Below are 27,168 nucleotides of genomic sequence, written 5' to 3' on the forward strand. Positions count from 1 at the left end.
AACAGGCCCTTCGGCCCTCAATGTTGTGCCGAGCCATGATCACCCTACTCAAACCCACGCATCCACCCTATACCCGTAACCGAAAACCCCCCCCTTAACCTTACTTTTATTAGGACACTACAGGCAATTTAGCATGGCCAATCCACCTAACCCGCACATCTTTGGACTGAGGGAGGAAACCGGAGCACCCGGAGGAAACCCACGCACACAGGGGAGGACGTGCAGACTCCACACAGACAGTGACCCAGCTGGGAATCGAACCTGGGAACCTGGAGCTGTGAAGCATTTATGCTAATCACCATGCTACCCTGCTGCCCTCAGCAAATGTGACCAGCTAAAACGTAACTCTTAGACTGTAACCTCAGTGACAACAAAAGATTCCAGAACACAATGCCTCAATTGGAACGGTAATTGAAGGGAAATATGTCGGAATTTCTGGTATTATGCAATTTGTAACAAAATGTAAGCTATCATGAATGTTATCATTCCCAAATGAATGCAATCAGCATGTTTCTGCCTTACTAAAAGTACATTTGTTACAAACTTTGAAAAACTAGCTGCGCCACGATTTCCTAATCCGTTGACTCGCTCGAACTGAATGTTTTTTCTCTACTTATTTCAGAATAAAATTGCGAGGATTGGCATTGCGAGCAACTTCATGTTGAGTCCAATGAAAAACGGAGGTAAGTTTATTTAAAGTTTATGTTTGCTTACGTTCGCTAATATTCAGGCATCCAATGTCGGCATTAGGTCAGATTTAAATTGAGTAATCACATCAGCAAACTGTGCCCTCCAGTATTGATAAGATCCTCCGGAAGTTGTCTATGCGTTTTCCAGTAATAAACCGTCTCTACTGACCGACTTTATTCAGTCTAGACACATGGCGTGGGTCTAATCATTTCCCGGTAATCCTGCTGCAGTAAAGTTCTGCATTAATTGAACTTTCCTCTGCTGATTTTCTTACAATCACGTTTGAACTGTCCCACCGGCAATTTAGGTCCAAAATGGTTGGGATATGCAATGTGAAATATGGAAGCGTGCATCTTCTTTTTATCATTGTTCATTACTGTATATTGTAAATCGTGGAAACATTCTGGTTTTAACATAAAAGCCTTTTTTAAAGTAAAAAACAGAGATTCCAAATAAACTCTGCAAAATGCGTTCGGGATCGTAATTTTTCTCAAATAAGGCAACACAATTACATGAAGAGGAAACACTGGTCATCATACATAACTCACAGTTTCGAACGAGCAATATATTTGTAATTCCTCGGTTTTAACTCCTGAATGCGAAGTGAGTGGGACGGACATATTGAGTCTGACGTGAGTTTCGTATCCACTGACTTCAACGGGAAAAACGCGAAGGGGTGTGCAAATCATTAATTATCCAAAGTATTTTTTATCTTATGTCCACCACAACATCAAGTTTGGACTCAGAAAACCATTCTTTGGACGAAAGGGCGACTGAGGGAAATTCTCTGGGAGTAATTACAACACTTGGTGAGAAGACAACATACGTATCTCGAATTCACTATTTATTTTTTTATCTCACCGACATCATATCAATAACATTTTATACAGATACAGCCGTGGTGATATCGAATGGCAAGTTAGGTTTGGGGAACAGTGTGATGTAATATATGTTCTTAGAACGCATGCACTTGTGTTGGTAAGTTATCATACTAGTACGTTTTAATCTTATTATTTTACAGTTGGTTAGTTTCAAATGGCGGCGCCTGATGATGAATACATCAACATTAGAACTGAAACCTATGATGAAAACAATGCTGAAGACGAAAAAAAGTACAACAAAGATGAAGAGAAATTAAAGCGCAAGTCCATGAGTAAAGAAGGTTATACCATGCAAAGATGGAAGCAATGGCACTGGCCATATGATAACAATTCAATTTTCAATTTACGTTTATCGTGGTCCAGCCTGGATGTGAGATTCGGGGGGTGGGGGGGGGGGGGGTGGACCGCATTCGCAGAATTACTCAGCAGGGAAATGAAAGCAAACTGTCGTGAGGTGGAAACACACTGAGAAATTATAGCATCCCTACAGTCCATAAAGAGACCATTCGGCCCATCTACTCTGATCAGACCCCTGCGGCAACAGAACACCTTACCCCGCTTCTGCCCCATAAACGCATCAGAGTTTTTTTTTATACGTTAGTGGGACGTGGGCATCGCGGGCAGCGCCAGAAATTATTTCCCATCCCTAATAGAACTCGCGGGAGAAGGTACGAGTCTTTATCAACCAATGCTGCGACTGCCCAATGGGACAATTTCCATCCAGATGCCTCGCTATTTCTTCCTTGTTGATAAATCCCAGCATCTTATGTACGACCGAAGTTAAGCTCACTGGCCTATAATTACCCGCTTTCTGCCTACCTCCTTTTTTAAAACATTGGTGTCACGTTTGCCAATTTCCAATCCACCGGGACCACCCCAGAATGTAGAGAATTTTGGTAAATTTTAGCAATCATCTCAAGGTCCTCACCTGTCATAGCCTCATTTCTATCAGTCACTGGCGCATTATTTGTTTATACGTTAGTGGGACGTGGGCGTCGCGGGCAGCGCCAGAAATTATTTCCCATTTCTAATAGAACTCGTGGGAGAAGGTACGAGTCAAGCACATTGCTGTGCGTTTGGAGTCACATGTGGCCGGATTGGGTATGACGGCATATTTGATCCCATATATACATTAGTGAACTAGGTAATTTTTTATTAGAATTGACTCGGGATTCGTCAGATTTTTTATTCCATATTTATTTTATTGAATTCAAATTTAACCATTTGCATTGGCGGGGTTTGAACCTGGGTCGCCAACGCGTTATGCTGAGTAACTGGTTGACTAGTCCAGGGACAATACCACGGCTCCAACGAATTATTAGCATGGCCTATTGGTCGAACCTGCGCATTTTTGAACTGTGAATGGAAACCGGGCACCAGGAAGAATCCGACGCACACATGGGGAGAATTTGAAAATTCCACAGAGGTGACCGAGGTCAAAAGTGAACCCGGTTCCCTGACGCTGTGAGGGAGCAGTACTGACCCTGTGCACAGTACCGACCAATGACCAATGTTCAGATAATCTTTATTAGAGTATGTAGAATAGAAAAGGGGACACGCTTAATCAGGTGCAGGACATCGACTACCTCTAATGTTACACAAATTCGAACGTAAGTTTATAACTACACGGCCCAATTTCATGTTTAATTATGTAATAATTGTGTGCGTGAGAGCAGCTGGAACTTATTTATTTAAATTACGTTTTGTCTGATCAGAGCTGAACTGATACTCAGTGGCTGATCCTGGTAAAATGCATCTCAATTGATTTTACATTTTCCTCCAAATAGAATCCCTCTTTTTTCGAATAAAATCCTGAAACGTTTGCTGTGCATTATAGGTCGTGCCCTTCAATCCAAACCTCTTCCAGGATTAGGTGATATGGTTCGGACATAATAGCGTTTATCTAAAGTCCAATATCTTCACATCCACGTAGCATAAACAAAAGTGTCGAAAGGCGTAGCAACTATTAGCTTTCATCATCGAGATTGTCGGCCACCGACGTGCAGTACGCACCATTCCGTCCTGCATGTTCATTCTGCATCTTCAGCATTTAATTGTAATCAATATCGGATAGTTTACGTGGACCGCTTATTCTGATTAGCTCCACATACAAAATACAACGTTCTTTTCCATGATAAATAAGTCATTTTTATCGCCTTGTTTTTTGAATTTTAACTAAAAATCTGTTAACTTGCCACAGAACATCTGAAGTTCGCAACGACGAATCTTGTATGCATTTGTGTGTTTGCAAACATTTGCAAACATCCACTACTTTACCTTAATGCCATGCATCTTTATCTCATGCAGCAACCTTTTGTGTGGCACCTTGTCAAAGGCTTTCTGGAAATCCAGATATACGACATCCATTGCCTCCCCATTATCTGCTACACTGGTAATGTCCTCAAAACATTCCACGCAATTAGTAAGGCACGACCTGCTCTTTATCAACCAATGCTGCGACTGCCGAATGGGGCAATTTCCATTCAGATGCCTAGCTATTTCTTCCTTGTTGATAGATTCCAGCATCTTATCTACGACCGAAGTTAAGCTCACTGGCGTATAATTACCCGCTTTCTGCCTACCTCCTTTTTTAAAACATTGGTGTCACGTTTGCTAATTTCCAATCCACCGGGACCATCCCAGAATCTAGTGAATTTTGGTAAATTATCACTAGTGGATTTGCAATTTCCCTCGCCATCTCTTTTAGCACACTTGGATGCATTCCATCAGGGCTAGGAGACTTGTCTACCTTTCGTCCCATTAGCTTGCCCATTACTATCCCCTTAGTGATAGCAATCATCTCAATGTCCTCACCTGTCATATCCTCATTTCTATCAGTCACTGGCATATTATTTTTGTCTTCCACTGTGAAGACCAACCAAAAAACCTGTGAGTTCCTCAGCCGTTTCCTCATCTCCCTTTATTAAATCTCCCTTCTCATCCTGCAAAGGACGAATATTTACCTCAGCCACTCTTTTTTGTTTCACATATTTGTAGAAACATTTACTATCTGTTTTTTATTCTGAGCAAGTTTACTCTCATAATCTACCTTACTCTACTTTATAGCTTTTTTAGTGGCTTTCTATTGCCCACTAAAGATTTCCCAGTCCTCTCGTAACTCACTAATCTTTGCCACGTTGCATGCTTTTTCCTTCAATTTAATAGTCTCCCGCATTTCCTCAGATATCCACGGTCGATTTTCCCTCTTTCTGCCGTCCCACCTTTTTGGTGGTATAAATCTTTGCTGAGCACTGTGAGAAGTCGCTTGGAAGATTATCTGCTGTTCCTCATCTGTTTCACCATAAAGTCCTGCTCCCAGTCTACCTTAGCTACGTCTTCTGTCATCCGATTTTAATCTCCTTTGTTTAAGCACAAAACACTAGTGTTTGATTTTACCTTCTTACTCTCCATCTGTATTTTAGATTCCATCATACTGTGTTCACTCCTTCCGAGAGGATCCCTGACTATGAAATCGTTAATCAATCTTGTTTCATTACACAGGACCAGATCTAGGACTTTTTGTTCCTTCACAGACTTCCATTACATACTGCATAGGTTCCATTACATACTGTTGTTCAGTTGTCATATGGATGAAAGTTCGAACTGACCGTACCTGGCATTACAGCCGCTGAAGCTACATTGCAGCCGTTCATGCAGTGGTCTTTGCATCAACACTTCGGAGAAGATTATTTTGTTTACTGATGTTGATAAGAAGAATATAATAAAATTTTTGAAGGTAACCTATATTCCTCTATTTTTGTCCTACATTTTAAGAGCTTTACTAAAAGCATGATCAATCGAAGAACGGTGTCTATGGCCGAGAAATTGCGGCTGTTAAACACAATTTTACACTGAGTTGTCAATTTTTAAAGTAATAATTTATTTAAAATAGGGTTCGTCAGTTTGGCACTTTATTGAATAAGTGAACTGGAGAGTGATGATACAGCACTTAGACATTCAGACATCAACGACATTGCACTATTGTTGAAATTCGTAATTAAATCTTAAACTTTACACATCAATCAACAACTAACGATACAAAAATTACACTATGGAACAAGAGCTTACAATACCTATACTTCCTGCATTTTCTCTCACGAGGAAGCAACATTGGAATTCACTTGAAGAGATTTAAAAGTAAGCATAAATTAATTGCCACCGATTCTTCTGTTGCACTCAGCATAATCTCCAATAGGCAAAACAACAGATATCCAGAATCAACAAGTCCCTGCTTCAGTTCTCTTGTATAGTCAGTAAAACGGCCATTTTGGCTTATTTTAAATGTCTCGACTTTAAATAAACAAGTGGCACAAAATGGGAATGCTACAGCGTAAATAGCACTGCCTCTGGTTACAAGAAACTTGTTGACGAGATGGAAGAACAGCGACATGCTTTTCCAAACAAGAGTGCCCATGGAATTCAGAACAGAGAAAAGATTACTGCAAGCTCAGTTATATATTTGAATGGCTACATGGTTACAAGTTCTTACCAGCATGTCCTAATGTTTCCATGAGTACTCCTAATTTTGAAACAAGAAGATTGGATACAGAAATCTCTTCGAACATCTTTCAAATATTGTCTCTATTCTTGGTCTTGTCTCCTTACCTAGTTGTCCGAGGGATTGTGCATAAGCGATTAACCAGAATGATTTGGGGATAAAGAAGGATTATGGTACGAGGACAGATTCGGTCCACTGGAAGCTTATTGACGAGAGTTTTGGATAAATGATATGAAATAAACCTGAACCTGCACCCGACAAACTGGTTGCAATTATGATGTTGCCTCTATCTGTTGAGTTCAGTTAAAAAAATCACAATGTGTGCATAAGGGGTGTGAAATTGAGGACTGGCATTATGTTAAACATCTTCACTCAGAAGGTCGATAACTTGCCGGATTCTGTACAATAATTGTCTGTTGATGGCAAGTCACTGACTATATTTGTAAACGACATGACAGGTTGCTGGACTGTCAAATCGCATCGCGACCGGCAGAAACGAATAGCGTTCAGATCACAGATCGACAATGATCGCGATGAATTGAAGAGCAGCAGCGGGCCGAATGAACTCCTACTTTCTATTTTTGTATTTATCTATGATTCTGACTTTAAAGGTTTACTTACGTTATCGAAAGACAATATGCTTAATTTGCGGCGTGAGTGGCGCTTTTTCATAATAACCATCGATTCACAATGGCAGTTCGAGGTCCAGATGGTAAATTCAAACATTTGCAAATATTGTCCGCCTTATACATACACATCTGGCACGCATCAACTGTTTATCTGCCAAACTGAATATTGAGATTGTATCATTTCCAACACTACAGAGATCCGTCCACTGGTTCTTTAAAGACAGGTTGTGTTCCACCTATTGTTGCACCCTGTGCTTCCAAAAACAATAAATAATAACGTTCACTGCAGGTGCAGTTGTTTTACTCTGCATTATATTTGAGGGACCAGCTGTTCGTTAGTTGACTACATTTCGTAATTCCAGAAATCATGGATAGATGATTGTTTAATTAATAAAAAGCAAAGAGTGGGGATTAATGAGTGCTGCTCTGGTTGCCAATCAGTAGCTAGTGGTGTCCCTCAGGGATCAGTGTTGGGCCCACAATTGTTCACAATTTACATAGATGATTTGGAGTTGGGGACCAAATGCAATGTGTCGAAGTTTGCAGACGAGACTAAGATGAGTGGTGAAGTAAAACGTGCAGAGGATACCGGAAGTCTGCAGAGGTCATTTGGATAGGTTAAGTGAATGGGCTAGTTTCTCGCAGATGGAATTCAATGTTTGCAAATGTGAGGCTATCCATTTTGGTAGGAATAACAGCAAAAGGGATTGTTATTTAAATGATAAAATATTAAAACATGCTGCTGTGCAGAGAGACCTGGCTGTGCTTGTGCATGAGCCGCAAAGAGTTGGTTTACAGGCGCAACAGGTGATTAAGAATGGAAATGGAATGTTTTGTCCTTCATTGCTAGAGGGATGGAGTTTAAGACTAGGGTGCTTCTGCTGCAATTGTATAAGGTGTTAGTGAGGCCACACCTCGAGTATTGTGTTCAGTTTTGGTCTCCTTGCCTGAGAAAGGACATACTGGCGCTGGAGGATGTGCAGAGGAGATTCACTAGGTTGATACCAGAGCTGAAGGAGTTGCATTACGAGGAGACGTTGAGTAGGTTGGCACTGTACTCGTTGGAATTTAGAAGGATGAGAGGAAATATTACAGAAACATATAAAACTCTGAAGGGAATAGATAGGAGAGATGCGGGCAGGTTGTTTCCACTGGCGAATGAAAGCAGAACGAGGGGGAATAGCCTCAAAATAAGGGGAAGTACCTTTAGGACTGGGTTTACGAGGAACTTCTTCACCCAAAGAGTTGTGAATGCATGGAATTCCTTGCCCAGTGAAGCAGTTGAGGCGCCTTCATTAAATGATTTTAAGAGAGAGATAGATAGTTTTTTGAGGAATAAAGGGCCTCTTTATTATCGACGGAATAATTTTGAGGATTATAGTGTTCAGGCCGGAAAGTGGAGCTGTGTCCACAAAATATCAGCCATGATCTCATTGAATAGCAGAGCAGGATCGAGGGGCCAGATGGACTACTCATGCTCCTAGGTCTTATATTCTTATGTTCCAAGGCTGGGTTCTGTGCAGATTGGCGGGATACACGGTGATGATGGTGTTCCAACGCATCTATTGTCCTCGTTATTATGGGTGATTGAGATCCAAGATTGGAAAGATGTGGTTTAGTACAACTTTATATGGTTCCCAATGTTGACACTGAGTTGATTGTCGGCCGAGTAAATGTTTTTGTAACATAAATGAAGATTTCACAGTTATTTATTTTTCAATTAGGGGCAATTTAGCGTTGCAAATACACCGATTCTTCACATCTTTTTGTGTTGTGGTGGTGAGTCCCACGCAGAAAAGGGAAGAATGTGCAAACTCCAGACGGGCAGTGACCCAGAACCGGCATATGTCGCCGGTCCACATCGCCGTGAGGCAGCAATGCAACTGCTACGCCACACTGCTGCCCAGTTGTAAATGTTTAAAGTTGGCGCTGAAAATGCGACACTTATTTTCTCGAATGTGTCTTTTGAATGATATTATTGACAATACACTAATCCAGACAATTGGATAAAATACCATCGCATTCCAGAAAGATGTCGTTCCGGATTATTAAAGTGAGTTATTTATAGCAGAAATCCCGGCTGCTGACATGCCCTTTTTCAAAAATATTATACTTCGATGTGCAGCTGACTTTATGAGTGGTGGTAACACTGGTGATGCATGGAGTTGGTGACTTTGGGAAGGTAAGGGTACTTTTATGAGAGAATGATGATACCGTGTCTTGTTGGAGACTAACTTTGTCAGCCACTTGAATGGCCTGACTGTCAATTGCGATTTGTCAGGACAGGCCAGTTTGTGGTGCCGCTTTTGCTGCACAGGAAGACGGCCTGTGTCATTGTTTCAGGAGATGCGAATAGTGCTAGATATTTTGAAATTATCGACATATTTCCCTGATGTTAGCCTTAATTTGAACGGTATATGCTCAATGAAAGAGCTGACTATTGCTGAACTTGGGGCACTACCTCAAAAATGTCCTGCAATGTTATGCTTGACTGAGCCGACTGAACTCCAAACATACAGTTTTCAAACCACCCAATGCATTGCAATAACCCAATGCTGCATTAATGTCCAGGACAATTTCTCGCATATTACCAACTTGAGTTAATCTTCTTCAGCTTTTGCCCGGATGGGCAATGCTGCACTAAATGTGAGTGTATGTGAGCATTTAACTGCATTGCAAGTGCAACTTGAGAGCACAGTTAGGCAGACCTTCCAACACTTTACCGATTATCACGAGCATAATGACAAAGTGGTGGTCGTGTTGGAGCTGTCCTGTTTTGACATGCCTTTTGGAAAATTTCTTAGATAGGGCGCTTTGGAACCAACAAGTGGGCAGGTTGTACAAAATCTGGTGTTGTGTAATCAGAATAATTGATAACCCCATAGTGAAGTCACATCTAAGGAGCAGCAATCTTACGATTTAATTTGCATTTCGTTTGAGGGGGAGCGAAGCGCAACAAAGGCTAGTATTTCAAAATCCCATAAAGGCTATTATGAGGGCAAGACAGGGGGCAGCACGGTGGCTCAGTGGTTAGCACTGCGACTACGGCACTGATCGCCAGGTTCTAATCTTGACCCTGGGACACTGTCCGTCTGGAGTTGGCACATTTTCACCCCCACAACCTAAAATGATGTGGAGGTTAGTTGGATTACCCACCTTAAATTGCCCCTTAATTGAAAAAAAAATCAATAACTGGGTACTCTGAATTTAGTTTTAAAAAATGATGGGAAGACAGCAGAGCTCGAGAAGGAAAACTGGAAACTGTTCTTAAACGATTGCTTAAATGAACTTCAGTGGCATACATTTTGAAATGGCAAGAAAGCATGCATTCCAAAGGAGAAAGAAAAATTCAAACGAAATTCACGCGTCATCTGTAGGTCACCTAAAACGCTAAAGGCAATATATAAATTAAATAAAGTAGCGTGTATTTGAGCAAAAATGAATGGCAGATTTCATAACCTTGGAAAGAATATAAATATCGACAAAATATTTACAAGAAGAATGACAAAAAGATTGAAAATGAGAGTAAAGTGGCAGGTAATAAATAGAAAATTAGGCAGGATATTTCAAAAAAATGTAATAAATTGAATGTTGACCGTTCAGCATGTGCGTCTAACAGAATGATTATTGTAATGGAGGTTATCGCAGATTATTTAACGTGTTACATTGCATCGTTTCAGGGCAGCACGATAGCTCAATGGTTAGTACTGCAGTTCCCGACTCTATGTCACGGTCCATGTGGAGCTTGCTAATACTCCCCGGGTTTGCTTGTGTTTCTCAACCACAACACAAAGATGTGCAGTGTAAGTGAATTGAACACCCGAAATTGCCCCGTAAAAATGAATTGGGTACTCCAAAGTTTGGAAAAAAGTACTGCATCGTTCCATATTAAATCAATTGAAATAGCAGGAATTAAGAAAAGAAAGTGAGGGGCGAAATAAGAAAAATTACAGAGTATTTATGCAATATTATTGCGCATGCTTTTTGGGTTTTCAGGCTGGCAAATTATTTAGTTGAGGCGGCCTTCCCTCTGAGGTCTTGAAAGAAGTCAATTGATGTTTATGTTCTGAAGTTCAGTATATTTTGTGACTGTTAAATTAGATTGAAAGGCTGCAAGTACAACATATTTGTTCAAAAAGCGAGGAAGACCGCGAGCAGAAAATTACAGATCAGTTAGCCTATCATCTGCCACACGAAAACTTTCGAAAATGGTGCAGGGAATTGGGGGAAACACGTCAAGGCAATCATACAGCGTGAATATGACTTTCTTCAGAAGGGGAATTATGCTTAAACAATTTATTGGAGATGTTGTAGGTATTTGAAGCAGCTACATGTGTAGAATTAAGGGGAACTCGTCCATATCATGTACTTAGATTCCAAGTCGGCATTTGATAGTGTTCCAAATCAAAGATCATTTCATAACATAAATGCCCATTGTGTCGCGGGTTACATATTGGTATGGATTGGCGAAAGGATACAGAGAGTTGGCATAAATGTTAATTTTCCTGGTTAGTCGGATATGACGACTGTTGTGCCACTAATTTTGTTTTGACAATGGAAATCATGTGTAACCAATTTATTGTAGTTCGTGGATGGATTCATATGTATTGTGGTTAATTGGAACCGGTGGCTGTACTGTGCTTAGATTTCAAATCGTCATTTGATAAATTGCCAAGTCAGAGATTATTGCTGAACACAAAATCTAATTATGGACAAGATTGCAAACTGGCAAAGATTGAAGATTGGCTGGCTAAAACGGTACAGACATTTGACTTAAATTTATATTTTCTGGCTGGCAGAATGTGCCGACTCGTATTCCACATATTGCAGTGCTGGTAGACTGGGAGCTAAGACTTTATGGTGGAACAGTTGAGGAACAGTGGATAACCATCCAAGCGATTTTTCACAGTGCTCAGCAAAGGTTTATACCAACAAAAAGGAAGGACGGTAGAAAGAGGGAAAATCGACCGTGGATATCTAAGGAAATAAGGGAGAGTATCAAATTGAAGGAAAATGCATACAAAGTGGCAAAGATTGCTGGGAGATTAGAGGACAGAGAAATCTTTAGGGGGCAACAGAAAGCTACTAAAAAAGCTATAAAGAAGAGTAAGATAGAGTATGAGAGTAAACTTGCTCAGAATATATTAAAACAGACAGTAAAAGTTTTTACAAATATATAAAACAAAAAAGAGTGGCTAAGGTAAATATTGGTCCTTTAGAGGATGAGAAGGGAGTTTTAATAATGGGAAATTAGGAAATGGCTGAGGAACTGAACAGGTTTTTTGGGTCGGTCTTCACAGTGGAAGACACAAATAACATGCCAGCGACTTATAGAAATGAGGCTATGACAGGTGAGGACCTTGAGAGGATTGTGATGTCAAGGAATCATTGAACTGTCAATTTCTAGATATTGACCCCACCTCGAAAGTATGAACAACAAACTGAATGCTATGCTATCCTGATTCGCACAGTCGAATGACTCGATGTAAAGTCAAGCACTATGGAACGTCGGCGTATTCTTTGTTTGGAAAAGTAAAAGATTGAGTTTGCCAAAATGACTGGTCATTGAATGCAAAATCGCTGATTTGCGCAAATGTATTGATTATCTCTCGTGTGATATCCCTGTTAAGTAGGAACTGGAATGAGAAATCCAACAATGAATCTGCTCATGGAGCAGAATGAAGGAATTGCTTTCTTTTTGCAAGCCATTAAATTCGAACGTTACCAAATCAAGGCATGACGGAAAACATTTTACTCTCCTTGATGTTCAATCGCAAATAAAAGCGTCAGTTTCATGTTGTGATACGATTCAGAGAACATAGACCATAGAACATAGAACGATACAGCGCAGTACAGGCCCTTCGGCCCTCGATGTTGCACCGACATGGAAAAAAAACTAAAGGCCATCTAACCTACACTATGCCCTTATCATCCATATGCTTATCCAATAAATTTTTAAATGCCCTCAATGTTGGCGAGTTCACTACTGTTGCAGGTAGGGCATTCCACGGCCTCACCACTCTTTGCGTAAAAAACCCACCTCTGACCTCTGTCCTATATCTATTACCCCTCAATTTAAGGCTATGTCCCCTCGTGCTAGCCACCTCCATCCGCGGGAGAAGGCTCTCGCTGTCCACCCTATCTAACCCTCTGATCATTTTGTATGCCTCTATGAAGTCACCTCTTAACCTTCTTCTCTCTAACGAAAACAACCTCAAGTCCATCAGCCTTTCCTCATAAGATTTTCCCTCCATACCAGGCAACATCCTGGTAAATCTCCTCTGCACCCGTTCCAAAGCGTCCACGTCCTTCCTATAATGAGGCGACCAGAACGGTACGCAATACTCCAAATGCGGCCGTACTAGAGTTTTGTACAACTGCAATATGACCTCATGGCTCCGGAACTCAATCCCTCTAACAATAAAGGCCAACACACCATAGGCCTTCTTCACAACCCTAACAACCTACGTGGCAACTTTCAGGGATCTATGTACATGGACACCGACATCCCTCTGCTCATCCACACTGCCAAGAATTTTACCATTAGCCAAATATTCCGCATTCCTGTTATTCTTTCCAAAGTGAATCACCTCACACTTCTCCACATTAAACTCCATTTGCCACCTCTCAGCCCAGCTCTGCAGCTTATCTATGTCCCTCTGTAACCTGCAACATCCTTCCGCACTGTCTACAACTCCACCGAATTTAGTGTCGTCTGCAAATTTACTCACCCATTCTTCTGCGCCCTCCTCTAGGTCATTTATAAAAATGACAAACAGCAACGGCCCCAGAACAGATCCTTGTGGTACGCCACTCGTAACTGAACTCCATTCTGAACATTTCCCATCAACTACCACTCTCTGTCTTCTTTCAACTAGCCAATTTCTGATCCACATCTCTAAATCACCCTCAATCCCCAGCCTCCGTATTTTCTGCAATAGCCGACCGTGGGGAACCTAATCAAACGCTTTACTGAAATCCATATACACCACATCAACTGCTCTACCCTCGTCTACCTGTTCAGTCACCTTTTCAAAGAACTCGATAAGGTTTGTGAGGCATGACCTACCCTTCACAAAACCATGCTGATTATCCCTAATCATATTATTCCTATCTAGATGATTATAAATCGTATCTTTTATAATCCTCTCCAAGACCTTACCCACCACAGACGTTAGGCTCACCGGCCTATAGTTACCGGGGTTATCTCGACTCCCCTTCTTGAACAAAGGGACCACATTTGCTATCCTCCAGTCCTCTGGCACTATTCCTGTAGCCAATGATGACCTAAAAACCAAAGCTAAAGGCTCAGCAATCTCTTCCCTGGCTTCCCAGAGAATCCTAGGATAAATCACATCCGGCCCCGGGGACTTATCTATTTTCACCTTGTCCAGAATTGCCAACACTTCTTCCCTACGCACCTCAATGCCATCTATTATAATAGCCTGGGGCTCAGCATTCTCCTCCACAATATTATCTTTTTCTTGAGTGAATACTGACGAAAAGTATTCATTTAGTATCTCGCTTATCTCCTCAGCCTCCACACACAACTTCCCACCACTGTCCTTGACTGCCCCTACTCTTACCCTAGTCATTCTTTTATTCCTGACATACCTATAGAAAGCTTTTGGGTTTTCCTTGATCCTACCTGCCAAAGACTTCTCATGTCCCCTTCTTGCTCGTCTCAGCTCTCTCTTTAGATCCTTCCTCGCTTCCTTGTAACTATCAAGCGCTCCACCTGAAACTTCATGCCTCGTTTTCACATAGGCCTCCTTCTTCCACTTAACAAGAGATTCCACTTCTTTGGTAAACCACGGTTCCCTCGCTCGACCCCTTCCTCCCTGCCTGACTGGTACGTACTTATCAAGAACATGCAATAGCTGTTCCTTGAACAAGCTCCACATATCCAGTGTGCCCAACCCTTGCAGACTACTTCTCCAACCAATACATCCTAAGTCATGTCTAATGGCATAATAATTGCCCTTCCCCCAGCTATAACTTGCCCTGCGGGGTATACTTATCTATTTCCATCACTAACGTAAAGGTCACCGAATTGTGGTCACTGTTTCCAAAGTGCTCACCTACCTCCAGATCTAACACCTGGCCTGGTTCATTACCCAAAACCAAATCCAATGTGGCCTCGCCTCTTGTTGGCCTGTCAACATATTGTGTCAGGAAACCCTCCTGCACATATTGTACAAAGAACGACCCATCTAATGTACTCGAACTATATATTTTCCAGTCAATATTTGGAAAGTTAAAGTCTCCCATAACAACTACCCTGTTACTTTCACTCTTTTCCAGAATCATCGCCATCCTTTCCTCTACATCCCTAGAACTATTAGGTGGCCTATAGAAAACTCCCAACAGGGTGACCTCTCCTTTCCTGTTTCTAACCTCAGCCCATACTACCTCTGAAGATGAGTCCCCATCTAGCATCCTTTCCGCCACCGTAATACTGTCCTTGACTAGCAGCGCAACACCTCCCCCTCTTTTGCCCCCGTCTCTCAGCTTACTAAAACACCAAAACCCCGGAACCTGCAACAACCATTCCTGTCCCTGCTCTATCCATGTCTCTGAAATGGCCACAACGTCGAAGTCCCAGGTACCAACCCATGCTGCCAGTTCCCCTACCTTATTTCGTATACTCCTGGCATTGAAGTCGACACACTTCAAACCACCTACCTGAACACTGGCACCCTCCTGCGAAGTCAAATCTGTGCTCCTGACCTCTATACTCTCAATCTCCCGTACCCCAAAACTACAATCCAGCTTCCCATGCCCCTGCTGAATTAGTTTACCCCCCCCCCCCCCCCAAAGAGCACTAACAAATCTCCCCCCCCCCAGGATATTGGTGCCCCTCAGGTTCAGATGTAGACCATCCTGTCTCTAGAGGTCCCACCTTCCCCAGAAAGAGCCCCAGTTATCCAAAAATCTGAATACCTCCCGCCTGCACCATCCCTGTAGCCACGTGTTTAATTGCTCTCTCTCCCTATTCCTCATCTCACTATCACGTGGCACGGGCAACAACCCAGAGATAACAACTCTGTTTGTTCTCGCTCTGAACTTCCATCCTAGCTCCCTAAAGGCCTGCCTGACACCCTTGTCCCCTTTCCTACCTATGTCGTTAGTGCCAATGTGGACTACGATTTGGGGCTGCTCCCCCTCCCCCTTAAGGACCAGGAAAACACGATCCGAGACATCACTTACCCTTGCACCTGGGAGGCAACATACCAAACGTGAGTCTCTCTCGCTCCCACAAAATCTCCTATCTGTGCCCCTGACTATTGAGTCCCCAATTACTAATGTTCTACTCCTTTCCCCCCTTCCCTTCTGAGCAACAGGGACAGACTCCGTGCCAGTGGCCCGTACCCCATGGCTTACCCCTGGTAATTCGTCCCCCCCACAAGTATCCAAAACGGTATACTTGTTACTCAGGGGAACGACCGCAGGGTGTCCCTGCACTGACTGCTTCTTCCCAGTCCCTCTTACAGTTACCCATCTATCTCCAGTCTTTGGTGTAACTACTTCCCTGAAGCTCCTATCTATGACCCCCTCTGCCTCCCGAATGATCCGAAGTTCATCCAGCTGAAGCTCCAGGTCCCTAACACGGTTTTTGAGGAGCTGGAGTAGGGTGCACCATCCACAGATGAAATCAGCAGGGACACTGACGGCATCCCTCACCACAAACATTCTGCAGGAGGAGCATTGTACTGCCTTCCCTGACATCACCTCTAGATTGAAAAAAAACAAGAAAAAGAAAAAGCCCCTGCTCCCGCTTCCCAACCACCGTGGGGTGGGGGGGGGGGGGGTTGGTTAGAGGAGGAGGTAGGGTGGGAAACACTCACAAAGTGTTTTGGGTTTAACTGTCACTTGCCAACAGCCCCTCCACAAACCACCTTCAACTTAGGCTGACCGCACTGCACGTATGCAAATTCCCCCAGAACAGCTGATCAGTAGCTCTGCTCTGCTGCCCTCTGCTGGATGCTTGTCTTCATTCAAACTCCTTGGGTCTCCTTCGCCGGTTCCCCTTCAACTTAGGCTGACCGCACTGCACGTATGCAAATTCCCCCAGAACAGCTGATCAGTAGCTCTGCTCTGCTGCCCTCTGCTGGATGAAGGATATATTTATATACATATTGAACAATTTACCCGCTCTTCGTTTCAACTGCAACTGATCCTAAAATACAGTATGCTTGATGAGGGATATGTCAAGTCATTGAAGATATTCATAAGTGGCATATGATTTCCGCATCCTTTCGACCGCCCTCCATTGGTAAATGACTAAAATCAGTTAATCGCCATGGGTCCAAAGGTATGGCACGAAAATAAATAAAATTTCATTGCACACATATATCGGCTCATATATTAAGTTTTTCCAAAGTAACAAGTGACAGGGACAAAGGTTGATTGTGGGTATGTTCAACGAAACCTGGAACATCGGACACCAGCTGACATTCTGTCTTACAATGAATGGATATTGTATAATTATAAACTTGATTATACAGAAAATCCTGTATATTGTTTTCACGAGTAAGTTAGATTTAAATAATACAGTCAATTTGATTTGTGAAAAAAGTCAGCCGGTGATAGAAGACACTGTGTAAAATATTGGCAGAGAAACCAGAGTGCAAGATGAAAAATGTGGCATCAGTGGTCCATGCTTCAGATGTTAGGAGCGGATAGTTTTGATCGATTTCTGCATGGGAGGAATCTGAATTTACATTGGTGGCTTCTGACCTATAAATGGGCGACTATAGAGGCTGCAATTAGAAACGTATCTTGCACAATATCATCATAAAAATAATCGTTATTGTCTCAAGTATGTTACATTAACACCTAATAGCACGTCTTCCAGTAATTGTGGGAAGAAAATGGAGCACGCATAGGAAACCCACGCAGACACAGCGAGAAAGTCCAAACGCCGCACAGACAGTAAACCAAGCCGGGTATCGAAGCTGGGACCATAACGCTGTGAAGACATAGTGCTATCCACTATGCTACAGTGCTAACGTGCCGCATGGTATAATTGCAGGCAATTGTTGAAATTAACCCGCTGTGATCTCGGAAGAAATTTCGGCGAAGCAGAGATACACAACTAGGATTCACACCGGACAGAACCACGACGAATTGCACATTATCTGGGTTAGCACACTGGGCTGAATCGCTTGCTTTTAAAGCAAACCATGGCAGGCCAGCAGCATGTTTCAATTCCCGTATCAGCCTCCCCGACCAGGCGACCGAAAGTGGAGACTAGGGGCTTTTCGCAGTAACTTAATTGAAGCCTACTCGTGACAATAAGTGATTTTCATTTTTCATTGCATTTCGTTGTCGAGAGGTTAATACGGTCGGATAATCAAACAACGGGGACAAAATATCGGGCTGGATTCGCCGTTCCCCCAGCCGCTTGCTTTTCGGTGGCACCCCTCTGGCTGGCTCTGACCTGTATCTTCCCGTAGCTTGTTAATGGGATGACCTACGAAGGCCATTCCGCCATCAGAAAATCCGAGTTTGGGAGTGCAGTGCAAGGGGAGCAAAATAATCATAACCGCCTGAGGTTTCTGGCCCAGGTGACCAGAATAGTCAGCTGAGGTGCCCATGGTCAATTGGGTTTGATTACAACTCTATTATTTGAGCAGCTCATGGAACAGGAAGACGAACATTGTATTCAAAAGCTAATTCCTGTTGTAATCAGTGCTAAGGAATATTAAAAAAAAGAACACGGAAGACACAGTTAAAGAATGTTCTAGTAAATGCAAACATGCAGCGGGTATGGGGCCTGCAGGGAAAAACAGACTTGATTCCCTGGTTTGCCGGCCCTCGTGTTTGTCATAGGGCCGCACTTCGCAGCCATAATGCATCTAGGCATTCCCGCCGCTTGTCGTTAAAACCTCCCATTGAAGCTACCCCACGCCTCGGAAATCTGGTGGTCTCGGGTCCGCTGCCGCCGAGAACAGGAAATTACAAACGCTATATTTTAAAGTTGATATAAGTGCACGATTATAAGCAGTAAATGAATTTCACGGACTGGCACAGTGGGGTGAAATTAGAGATTTTTAGGCCCTCTTTGTTTTCTCAACGTTCTCCTGTCTCTACTCTTGTCACCTCAGGGAAAAATCTTATTCAGTTTCACCAATGAGGAAACAACTTTACAGAAGGAATAATCAACAGTGCATAATTACAACAGCAGTGGTTACGTACTATGCCTGTGGACCGAGGTTTCACAGTGTCGAAACCGATGGCGAAGTGATCGTTTGGTTAAATCACCACCAGTCGGTACTCCCCCTGAAAGGGGAACACGGCTCAAGCTCATCTGGTACTATGGTAACCTCACATTGTCCCTTTAATAACCCGAATACTCTCTATCATCTGCATCTAAAATGACGTCAGACCGTGTCCTTTTTCCTGATATCGAATTGCTAATCCCATCACCGGAACACATTCTCTTTCGCAATATATCCATTTATGACATGCCTGAAACACTTATCTTACCTGACACAGATTGATACTGATGTCATCTTTCATCGCTTTTTCTCAGAGGTTTGTTAGTTATCCACGAGGGTATGTGCCCTTTGTAAATTTGCCTCCATTTGTCAGGAGCTTTCTCGACCAACCGGCAGCCATAGCTAACATATGAACCATTCGTTTCCGCCTTAATGTGGCTTTCGTACACTTTCGAATAGTTTTATTAGTACTTTCTGTTTGATCAATCGATTTTTCTGTAACCCTTTTCAGCGGACAATCATAATTTTGCCATTTCTCTTTTATTCCAGTTGAGGGCAAATTCACGTGGAGAATACGCCGACGGTCCATATCTTTAAGTCTGTGGGGGGGGGGGGCGGGGGCGGAAGAGAGACCTACGTAGCCATAGGGAGAATGTGCAAACTCTATAGGGACATTCACACGGCGCGGGGATAAAACCCTGGTCTGCGGTGCAGAGAGGCAGCAGTGCTAACACTGGAACACCCTGCCCCCTGATTTGGTCTACTTTCAACTCGGAGTCAAAGGCATTTCCTTTATTCAAAATTGCTTTCATTTTCCACTTTTCGTTCTGTATTTCCACCTCGAGAGAGGTTTGATCCAAACCACTCATGAGTCATGCCCCTTCTTCAAAATATTAGCCACATTACTGGCTAAACCTATTTACCACCTTGACTTACTGCCATTCTCTACAGATAAGAATTATTGTCCCCATTGCACCATTCCCATCTCTGCAACGATTCTGAATTTCAAAACTTGACACAGCAATCGCCCACACAGTGCGTTTCTCTTTTAGTTACACAAATGTTAACAACCTATCTCTATTAAATTCAACACCACCATTTCACTTCACATTGAGAGTCACCATGCAATATTCTAACACTACCTATCCGCAGGAGACCATTCATTGACCTCGGCATGCACTTCGGACATTGCACGTGTCGATTCCCACAGTAACTGCGAGTTGTCAGTTTGTGGTCAAGGGGTAGGGCTTTCGGACGTTACTTAGATAATACTCATGTTTTTTCCATTCATGAACAAAAAATACATTATGATGATTTAGATCACATCTGTACATATCCTGATTCCTTTACGTCCAAAAACACTACCGGCTCTCCTGTCTCGGAATTAAATATATTAATTTTGCCTGTCCTTTATCATAGTCTTACTATGAGGTCAGCGGAATTCGCTGAATGCGAGGGCACCGAATACACGATCATGTCCCATGCTCACGTCAGTCACGACTACATTTACGAGTCGGTGGGCATTGATTCTGTTTTGGAAACCGACAGTGAATGTCTGCCTTACCGGAGTTATGAACTTCGATCGATTCCTGACGTTCACCGTCCGCCCAAGTCAGATCCATTTTCCCCTGCCGCTGCGATTTTCTTAATTCCTGTTTTAGTCTCATTTAGGCATTCTAACATGCACATCTACAAGATCGAATCTGCAACATTTAACTAGAATGGGTCTATTTTCAATTCAACTGGTTGTGAAACCATTGCCTCCCTTCAACCACTTCTGTTAAGAAGTAATATCGTTTACGGCGGGTGTCTTTACAAACTCGCGATTCTTCAGCGATGTGGCCATAATGAATATTCTTGAGGTCCCAGGCGTGTTGTATCAAATTCCACATTATAATAGTAGGGCAGACTTGGTTCTCAGGCTCTGTTCTCTTCTCCTATTCCAGACGAGGGTGATAAACGCAAATAATATTTATACACGATCTCGATTCTTGCTGGCGGCTCCAGCAACAATGCTCCAGCGCACCATCCAAGGTGCACCTCATCATATCTGGTCTATTCAGTTTGCTGCTCCCACTGTTGTGTATGTTAAATGTATTCGATGCTGTGGTGTGAAGAGACACAAGTTCTGTTCCTTTTACACCAACACACCTTTATTTCTCGCAAAAGACTCTGCAAAAAAACTCTACACATCTCCTGACCCAGAGACACCTGAAGCCCCTTTACATATCAGTGCCAATTATTGGACACTTAAATGAGATAACTAATTACAATGTCTCTTAACCCATAACTTAGCAGACTCCCCTTCCTTGGAGAAAAAGCAATTAGGTGAAAACGAAATTTCATTAAACTAAAACACACACGTGATTTCCCCCACTTTTTTCCCAGTTTCTTTTGTTTGGAAGAGAAAACTAAATCACAGAAAGCGGCGCCCTTCATTAACAATATTCAAAAGTTTCCGTGAAATAGCCCCTCTTTTCGTAAAACAGTCTGACAGTTGATAGCTAATGTCGACCCATTTAATTTTTGTTATTTACCCTCTGTCCAACATCTGCTTCAAACTTGCCATGTCAATCCGTAACCTCTTTTCATTCACACTTTTTGTAGAGTGCACATTTTCCCACAGGGAGTTATTGTCAATGTGACAGTCAATGGGTATATTACCCAAAACCCTTAATCCTAACATTTCTGTCAATATCTGACTTAGAAAAAAGACCATATTCACAGCTTGCACAAGTCTTGACGTCTCAGTAGTCAATGTGCTTTTCACCATTCTCCTTATTTTCTCTGTTTCCCACACAAGAGGGCCATATTTACCATTGTTCCCCAAAAGGAAAATTAAAAAACGCCTGCGCTTGAAACCCCATCACATAAATTTGCATCGGACGCATCACTATAAACGATGAGTTTCAAGTGCCTAAGTTCATCTAAAACCGGGAACTTCAACACACGCTCCTGTATTTTTAGTTTGGCCAACGCTTTATTTGCTTATTGTGTCTTCTACTTTAGGATCATTCATTTTTGTACTTAACTCTAAGATATCAAAACTCACATCCGGTCTAGTTTGTCTACCTAACCAGTTCAGTTGCACAATTAAACTTCGCAGTTGCTCTTTTTCTATCTTTGAAACCATTGCGTCTTTTTGTGAAACCCTGCCACGACTAATTGATTTTGGGCTGATGCTTTCCAACTAAGAATCTAACCTAAGATTCTGAACTTAGTCTGTCCGATTTCCAGTGCAATATATTTAAATGAACCGGAAGACTGACTTCCAACCCTAAATTCTTTCCTCCAAACAGAGATTACAATAGCTTCAAAATCACAAGTCCCACCCTACAAATAATCATCGACATGCAGCATAAAGATGCCAGAAAGATTTCCTTTATATTGCTAGTAAAACATTGCAGGATCTGCTTTCAACTGGCAGCAGCCTAACTTTCATAAAACTGACCTTACCGAAAAGTACCACCCTCTAGATGCATCATTTAATCCATAGACACATTTGTTCAACATCCAGAGTACACCTTCTGTGTTAGCTACTTCTTTAGGAGGACGGAGAAAAATGTCTCTCTGGAGTTGATGCCCATGTAAGAAGGCAGCTTTTATATCTATAGATTTGCATTCCCATGCCTTTCTGGTTAATGGAGCCAAGGCAATCTTTAAAATAACCTTTCCTGCTGTGGGTGAATCTATCATTAAATTCTGATCTTCTAAGTTTTCTTCAAATCCCCTTGCCACAAGCCTGGCCTTTGCCTTGTAAGTTCCATCCGGAAGAACCTCTTCCGTGCAAATCCAGCTGTGGAATAGAGCTTTATGTCCACTGTCCGGTACTTCCATGTATACCCCAAATTCACTCCAACGATGCAATTCTTGTTGTTTAGCATCTTTGATAACTTTTTCAACTAATTTATTTGAAGCCACCAAAATCTCACGTCCATGTGGGCTTCTACTTCCATTAGTATTCGTAGTCTTACTCATGTTCCGAGAAATTTGACAAACAACGTCCCCCCTCCTGCCTGGTATCTCGTTCTGTAATCCTACTGCTTGATCTTTCCCTTCTGTTGTGGGAGGTCCTTTCAATAGTTCTCGACCTTTTCCTGCGAACCTGTTCACTATCCGATGTGCTATCTGAACTGGCACTGCGTTTCTGTGCCCCGCATTTTTGAACTTCGTTTTCTCAAACCATTGTTTTAACTCTCTCCCCTGAATGCTGTACATTCAACCAATGTTTATACTTTCCAGTAGCTTTCCCTGCTCTACTAATAACAGTTGCATCCTTCCATTGACTAGACCCTTCAGGCAAGTATGTCACTTTTGTACCAACTATTGGCAGTTTCCCTTTCGGAAAAATGGCCTGTACTAATTTATAAGAAGTGTCATGTTCCTCGACAAAAACCCTGTCTATATCACTTAACTGGTCCTCATAGTTCTGTAACACGCGCATATCAGATGACTCTGGTTCCTCGTCATGTCTGTCTGGTCTGTCTAAATTTGAAAATTTGTAATTGGTACCCATTAACCTTGATGAATGTACCTAACAGTGTGATTACCATGTTGCAAATTAATTGTTTTGCCATCTATGCCGATGATCTTCCCTGGGCCTTTCCGTTCATTACAATTGTCTCTCTTGTAGCATACCATGTCTCCTTGCTGAAAAACTGCATCTGATGGCCGTACATTATGTCTTAAAGCTCTGCGAATTGTTTCAGAGACTTCTGCTTCCAAAAATGCTTTTCTGCTGCTATGTAATGCATTTAACTGTTCAGCAATACCAGAGCTAATTGTAATATCTTCCCAAGCTGGAGGCTGGTCATCCAAAATGGACGGAATTTTAGGATTTCTACCAAACACAAATTGATAATGACTATAGCCCCCAACTATCTGCAATCAATTCTTTGCATGCACCGCCCATGCTAAAGCTGAATTAAGCCTGCAGTTTGATCGATCTGACAAAATCTTCCGAAGCATGTCATCGATAGCAGCATGATTTATTTCGCAGGCACCATTACTAAATGGGCTTTCTGCAGCCGTGTTCATAACTGATATTCATATTTTCACACATAGCCCTAAACTCATCATTGGCGAATTCTCCCCCATCGTCCGTAAGGAATTTTGCCGGTGGACCCATTCCTGTTCCGATCCATTTTTCCAGGATTTGATCGAGAATTGTTTTATTTTCTATACTTTGTACAATCGTTGATTGACTAAATCTGGTTGCTAAATCTACAAAATGCAAAATAAATATATTATTTGCTTTATCCCAGATCTTAAGGACCATGGCCGCAGTGTTGTTATAATCCCTGGCCAAAGGTAGGGTTACTATCGGTGGTGCTGGTTTCCTTCTGTACTTCCTCCAAACTTCACAGCGATCACGAACCTGTTCTATCAATTTAATATAGTCGTCATCCCTTACCCCTGCATCCTTTAATACATTGTTCATCCTCCGAGGAGACGGATCTGCAAATTGCCTATGCAGTTTCACTACAACAAGCTTTTTATTAGCTAAAGTCACATTTTCAACTACCATTAGCACATTCTTAACCACTCTACTTGAAATATTATTTGTCAGTAATGGAATACAATAGTGCCCAGACTGTGCAAATTGAAAGTCCACTGTCTTTCCAAAAAATGTTGCCTTATCCTATTTCATATCCAGTTTCATGTGGGCTTTCTTCATCGGCGGTCTGCTCAGAAGCAAAGCAATCTCACTTGATACAACATCCGTCCTAATGAAATGATTCACTCCAGCAATATTGCAATGGATCACCACTCTTTTCAGCGACTTCAGAGTATTATCAACCCCACACCTGAAACTTGTGGAACCTTCAAATTCCTTAACCTTGTTACGATTTTCAGCATTCAAGGAGTCCGGATAACATTTTAACCAGTCAATCCCACACACAGTAAATTTGCAGCCACTGTCCTATACAGCACATTTGAAGGATTGTGCAACCAACACCCTCATTAGCGGCGTAAAACTGCTTGTTAATAGGACAATGCCTTATTTCTGGTCACTATCTTTTTCCTCTTCTGACTCTTCCGTGTCATGTGTCGCTTCAAATACTCTATCATAACGAGTTGGACAGTTGAAAGCATAATGGTATTGAGAGTCACTTCGAAAACATCGACTTATCGTGCCCTGTGCATTTCTGGGGTTTATCTTCCTATTGTAGGTTCTAACTGGGTTTCTGTCTTCACAATTTCCTTGTCGCAGTCTCCGTTTATTGTCTTGAGTCCTGTTCGTAGCCATACGATTTCGCCATCCTGTTAGTAATGTTTCTTCCACATTCTGCCTTATTGCAGGGTGACCTATTTGGGCCATCAGAGCCATCAGAATCGAATGTTTCCCCAGAAACCTGTAAAGGTTTTGTCATCTGTTCGAATAAGGTATCCTTATCCGTAAACTGAACTCCTGTCAAAACCAGGAGTCTATCCATGTTGCTCACTCTAGCACAGTCAAGTAATTTAAAGGCCAACACAGATTGTGGAAATTCCAGGTTGTGCTTCTGCAGCCTTTTATATAGTCTGCCAAATTCCATTATATAATCTTCCATGGATAAATCGTCCATTTTCTAGAACTTATCAAAGTCCGCCCATGCTTCAGACGCATGTAACATGTCATCTTTCCTGTAACATTTCTCCATATAATGTAATAAAGTCGACAGACCTTGTTCTGAGTCTTTCTTCCAATTCCAGCTCAGAAAGCACTTTGTTTCGGATTTGACTGCCATATGGTAAAGAAAGAGCCAATGCCGCAACTTGTTTTCTCTTTCCCAAACCAGATACCTTAGTCCACATAACTACTGCAATTCTCCATTGGTCGTACGATTTCCTTTCAGAAAATAGGGGAGGATAGTCATATCCAGCCATCTTTATCCTGGGTTCAGCTATATATCCTTTTTTTTCACTCATTCCTGGTTTGATCTGGAAAAGTTTAATCTCTCAACCCTTCACACTTGCACAGCAACTGTCCTCTGCTCCAATTGTTAAACGTATTCGGTGCTGTGGTATGAAGAGACAAAAGTTCTGTTCCTTTTTCAACACACCTTTATTTCTCCCAACAGACTCTGCATAAAACTCTACACATCACCTGACCCTGAGGCACCTGAAGCCTCTTTACATATCAGTGCCAATTATTGGACACTTAACATAAATGAGACAAGTAATTGTAATGTCTCTTAACCCATTACTTAACAATGTACTCTACTTGATAGAGACTAAACATATAGACTGGGTGCTCTCTTTGCAGAACATTTTTTGTCCTTTCGCAAGCTGGACTGTCTTTCCTGCAGTTTGCCCTTTGAACTCAGTATCCTGCTTTCATGTCTACATGTCCTTTCTTGACCTTCTGCAATGTTTCAGTGAGGCCCAGCATAAATCGGAGATACAGTACTGCATACATAGAAAATAGCAGCAGAAGGACGCTATTCTGCCGTTTGATTCTGCTCCGCCATTCATTATAATCATGGCTGATCATCACGTTGTTTACCCTCATCCCGTCTTACCACCTATCCCTCGCCCCCTTTTGCCCCAAGAGCTACTTCAAATTCCTTTTTGAAATTTCACAAAATATGTTCGTCGCAGATACTTTTTCGTGACGTGAATTCCACAGATCCACCACTCTCTCTGTGAATAAATTTGTCCTCGCTTCAGACTAATGTGGGGATCAAATGAATCCCTTGAAGAGTATAAGGTTTCTCGGAGTAGAGTTAAGACAGAAATCAAGAGGACAAAAAGGAGACATGAGATTGTCTTACCAGTTAGGGCAAAGGAAATTCCAAAGAACTTTTACTGATACATAAACGGCATAAGAGTGACCAGGGAGTGGGTAGGATCTTAAGAATAAACAAGGGCACAAATGTGCGGATGCAGAGCAGATCGGAGAGGTCCGAAATTTTGTATTTCGCTTTAGTATTTACTGTTGAGAAAGGCCCGAACGTTAGGGAAACTGATGAGATACAAAGTGATATCTCGTGGAGTGTACATATTACAGACAAAGAGGTGCTGGCGGTATTCAAGTACAACAGGATAGATAAATCCCGATGACCGGATGATATGTATACCAGGTCATTGTGGAAGGCTAGAGAGGAAATTTCCGCCCCCCCCCTAGCTAAGGTATTTGAATCGTCGAAAGCCTCAGAGATGCTTGAAGATTGGACGGTGGTAAATGTTGTGCCGTGTTCAAGATGGCTTTAGTGATGAACCTTGAACTACAGACCGGTGAGCCTTACTTCCGTCATCGGTGA

The 27,168-nt window shown here is 42.2% G+C and overlaps 1 protein-coding gene across 1 annotated transcript in view; it reads left to right on the plus strand.

Annotated features, from left to right (window-relative positions):
* The first annotated feature begins 605 nt into the window (after positions 1-605).
* The window catches only part of LOC119976526 (centromere protein F-like), a 430,490-nt gene continuing 403,927 nt past the window's right edge, over positions 606-27,168 (plus strand). Inside the window, exons 1-2 of the mRNA XM_038817079.1 lie at positions 606-683; positions 1,712-1,852. Coding sequence (XP_038673007.1) covers positions 1,726-1,852 — 127 coding nt within the window. The 5' untranslated portion in view covers positions 606-683; positions 1,712-1,725. The remainder of the gene's footprint in view (positions 684-1,711; positions 1,853-27,168) is intronic.

Source organism: Scyliorhinus canicula, chromosome 13 (genome assembly GCF_902713615.1).
Source record: "Scyliorhinus canicula chromosome 13, sScyCan1.1, whole genome shotgun sequence".
NCBI classification, from domain to species: domain Eukaryota; kingdom Metazoa; phylum Chordata; class Chondrichthyes; order Carcharhiniformes; family Scyliorhinidae; genus Scyliorhinus; species Scyliorhinus canicula.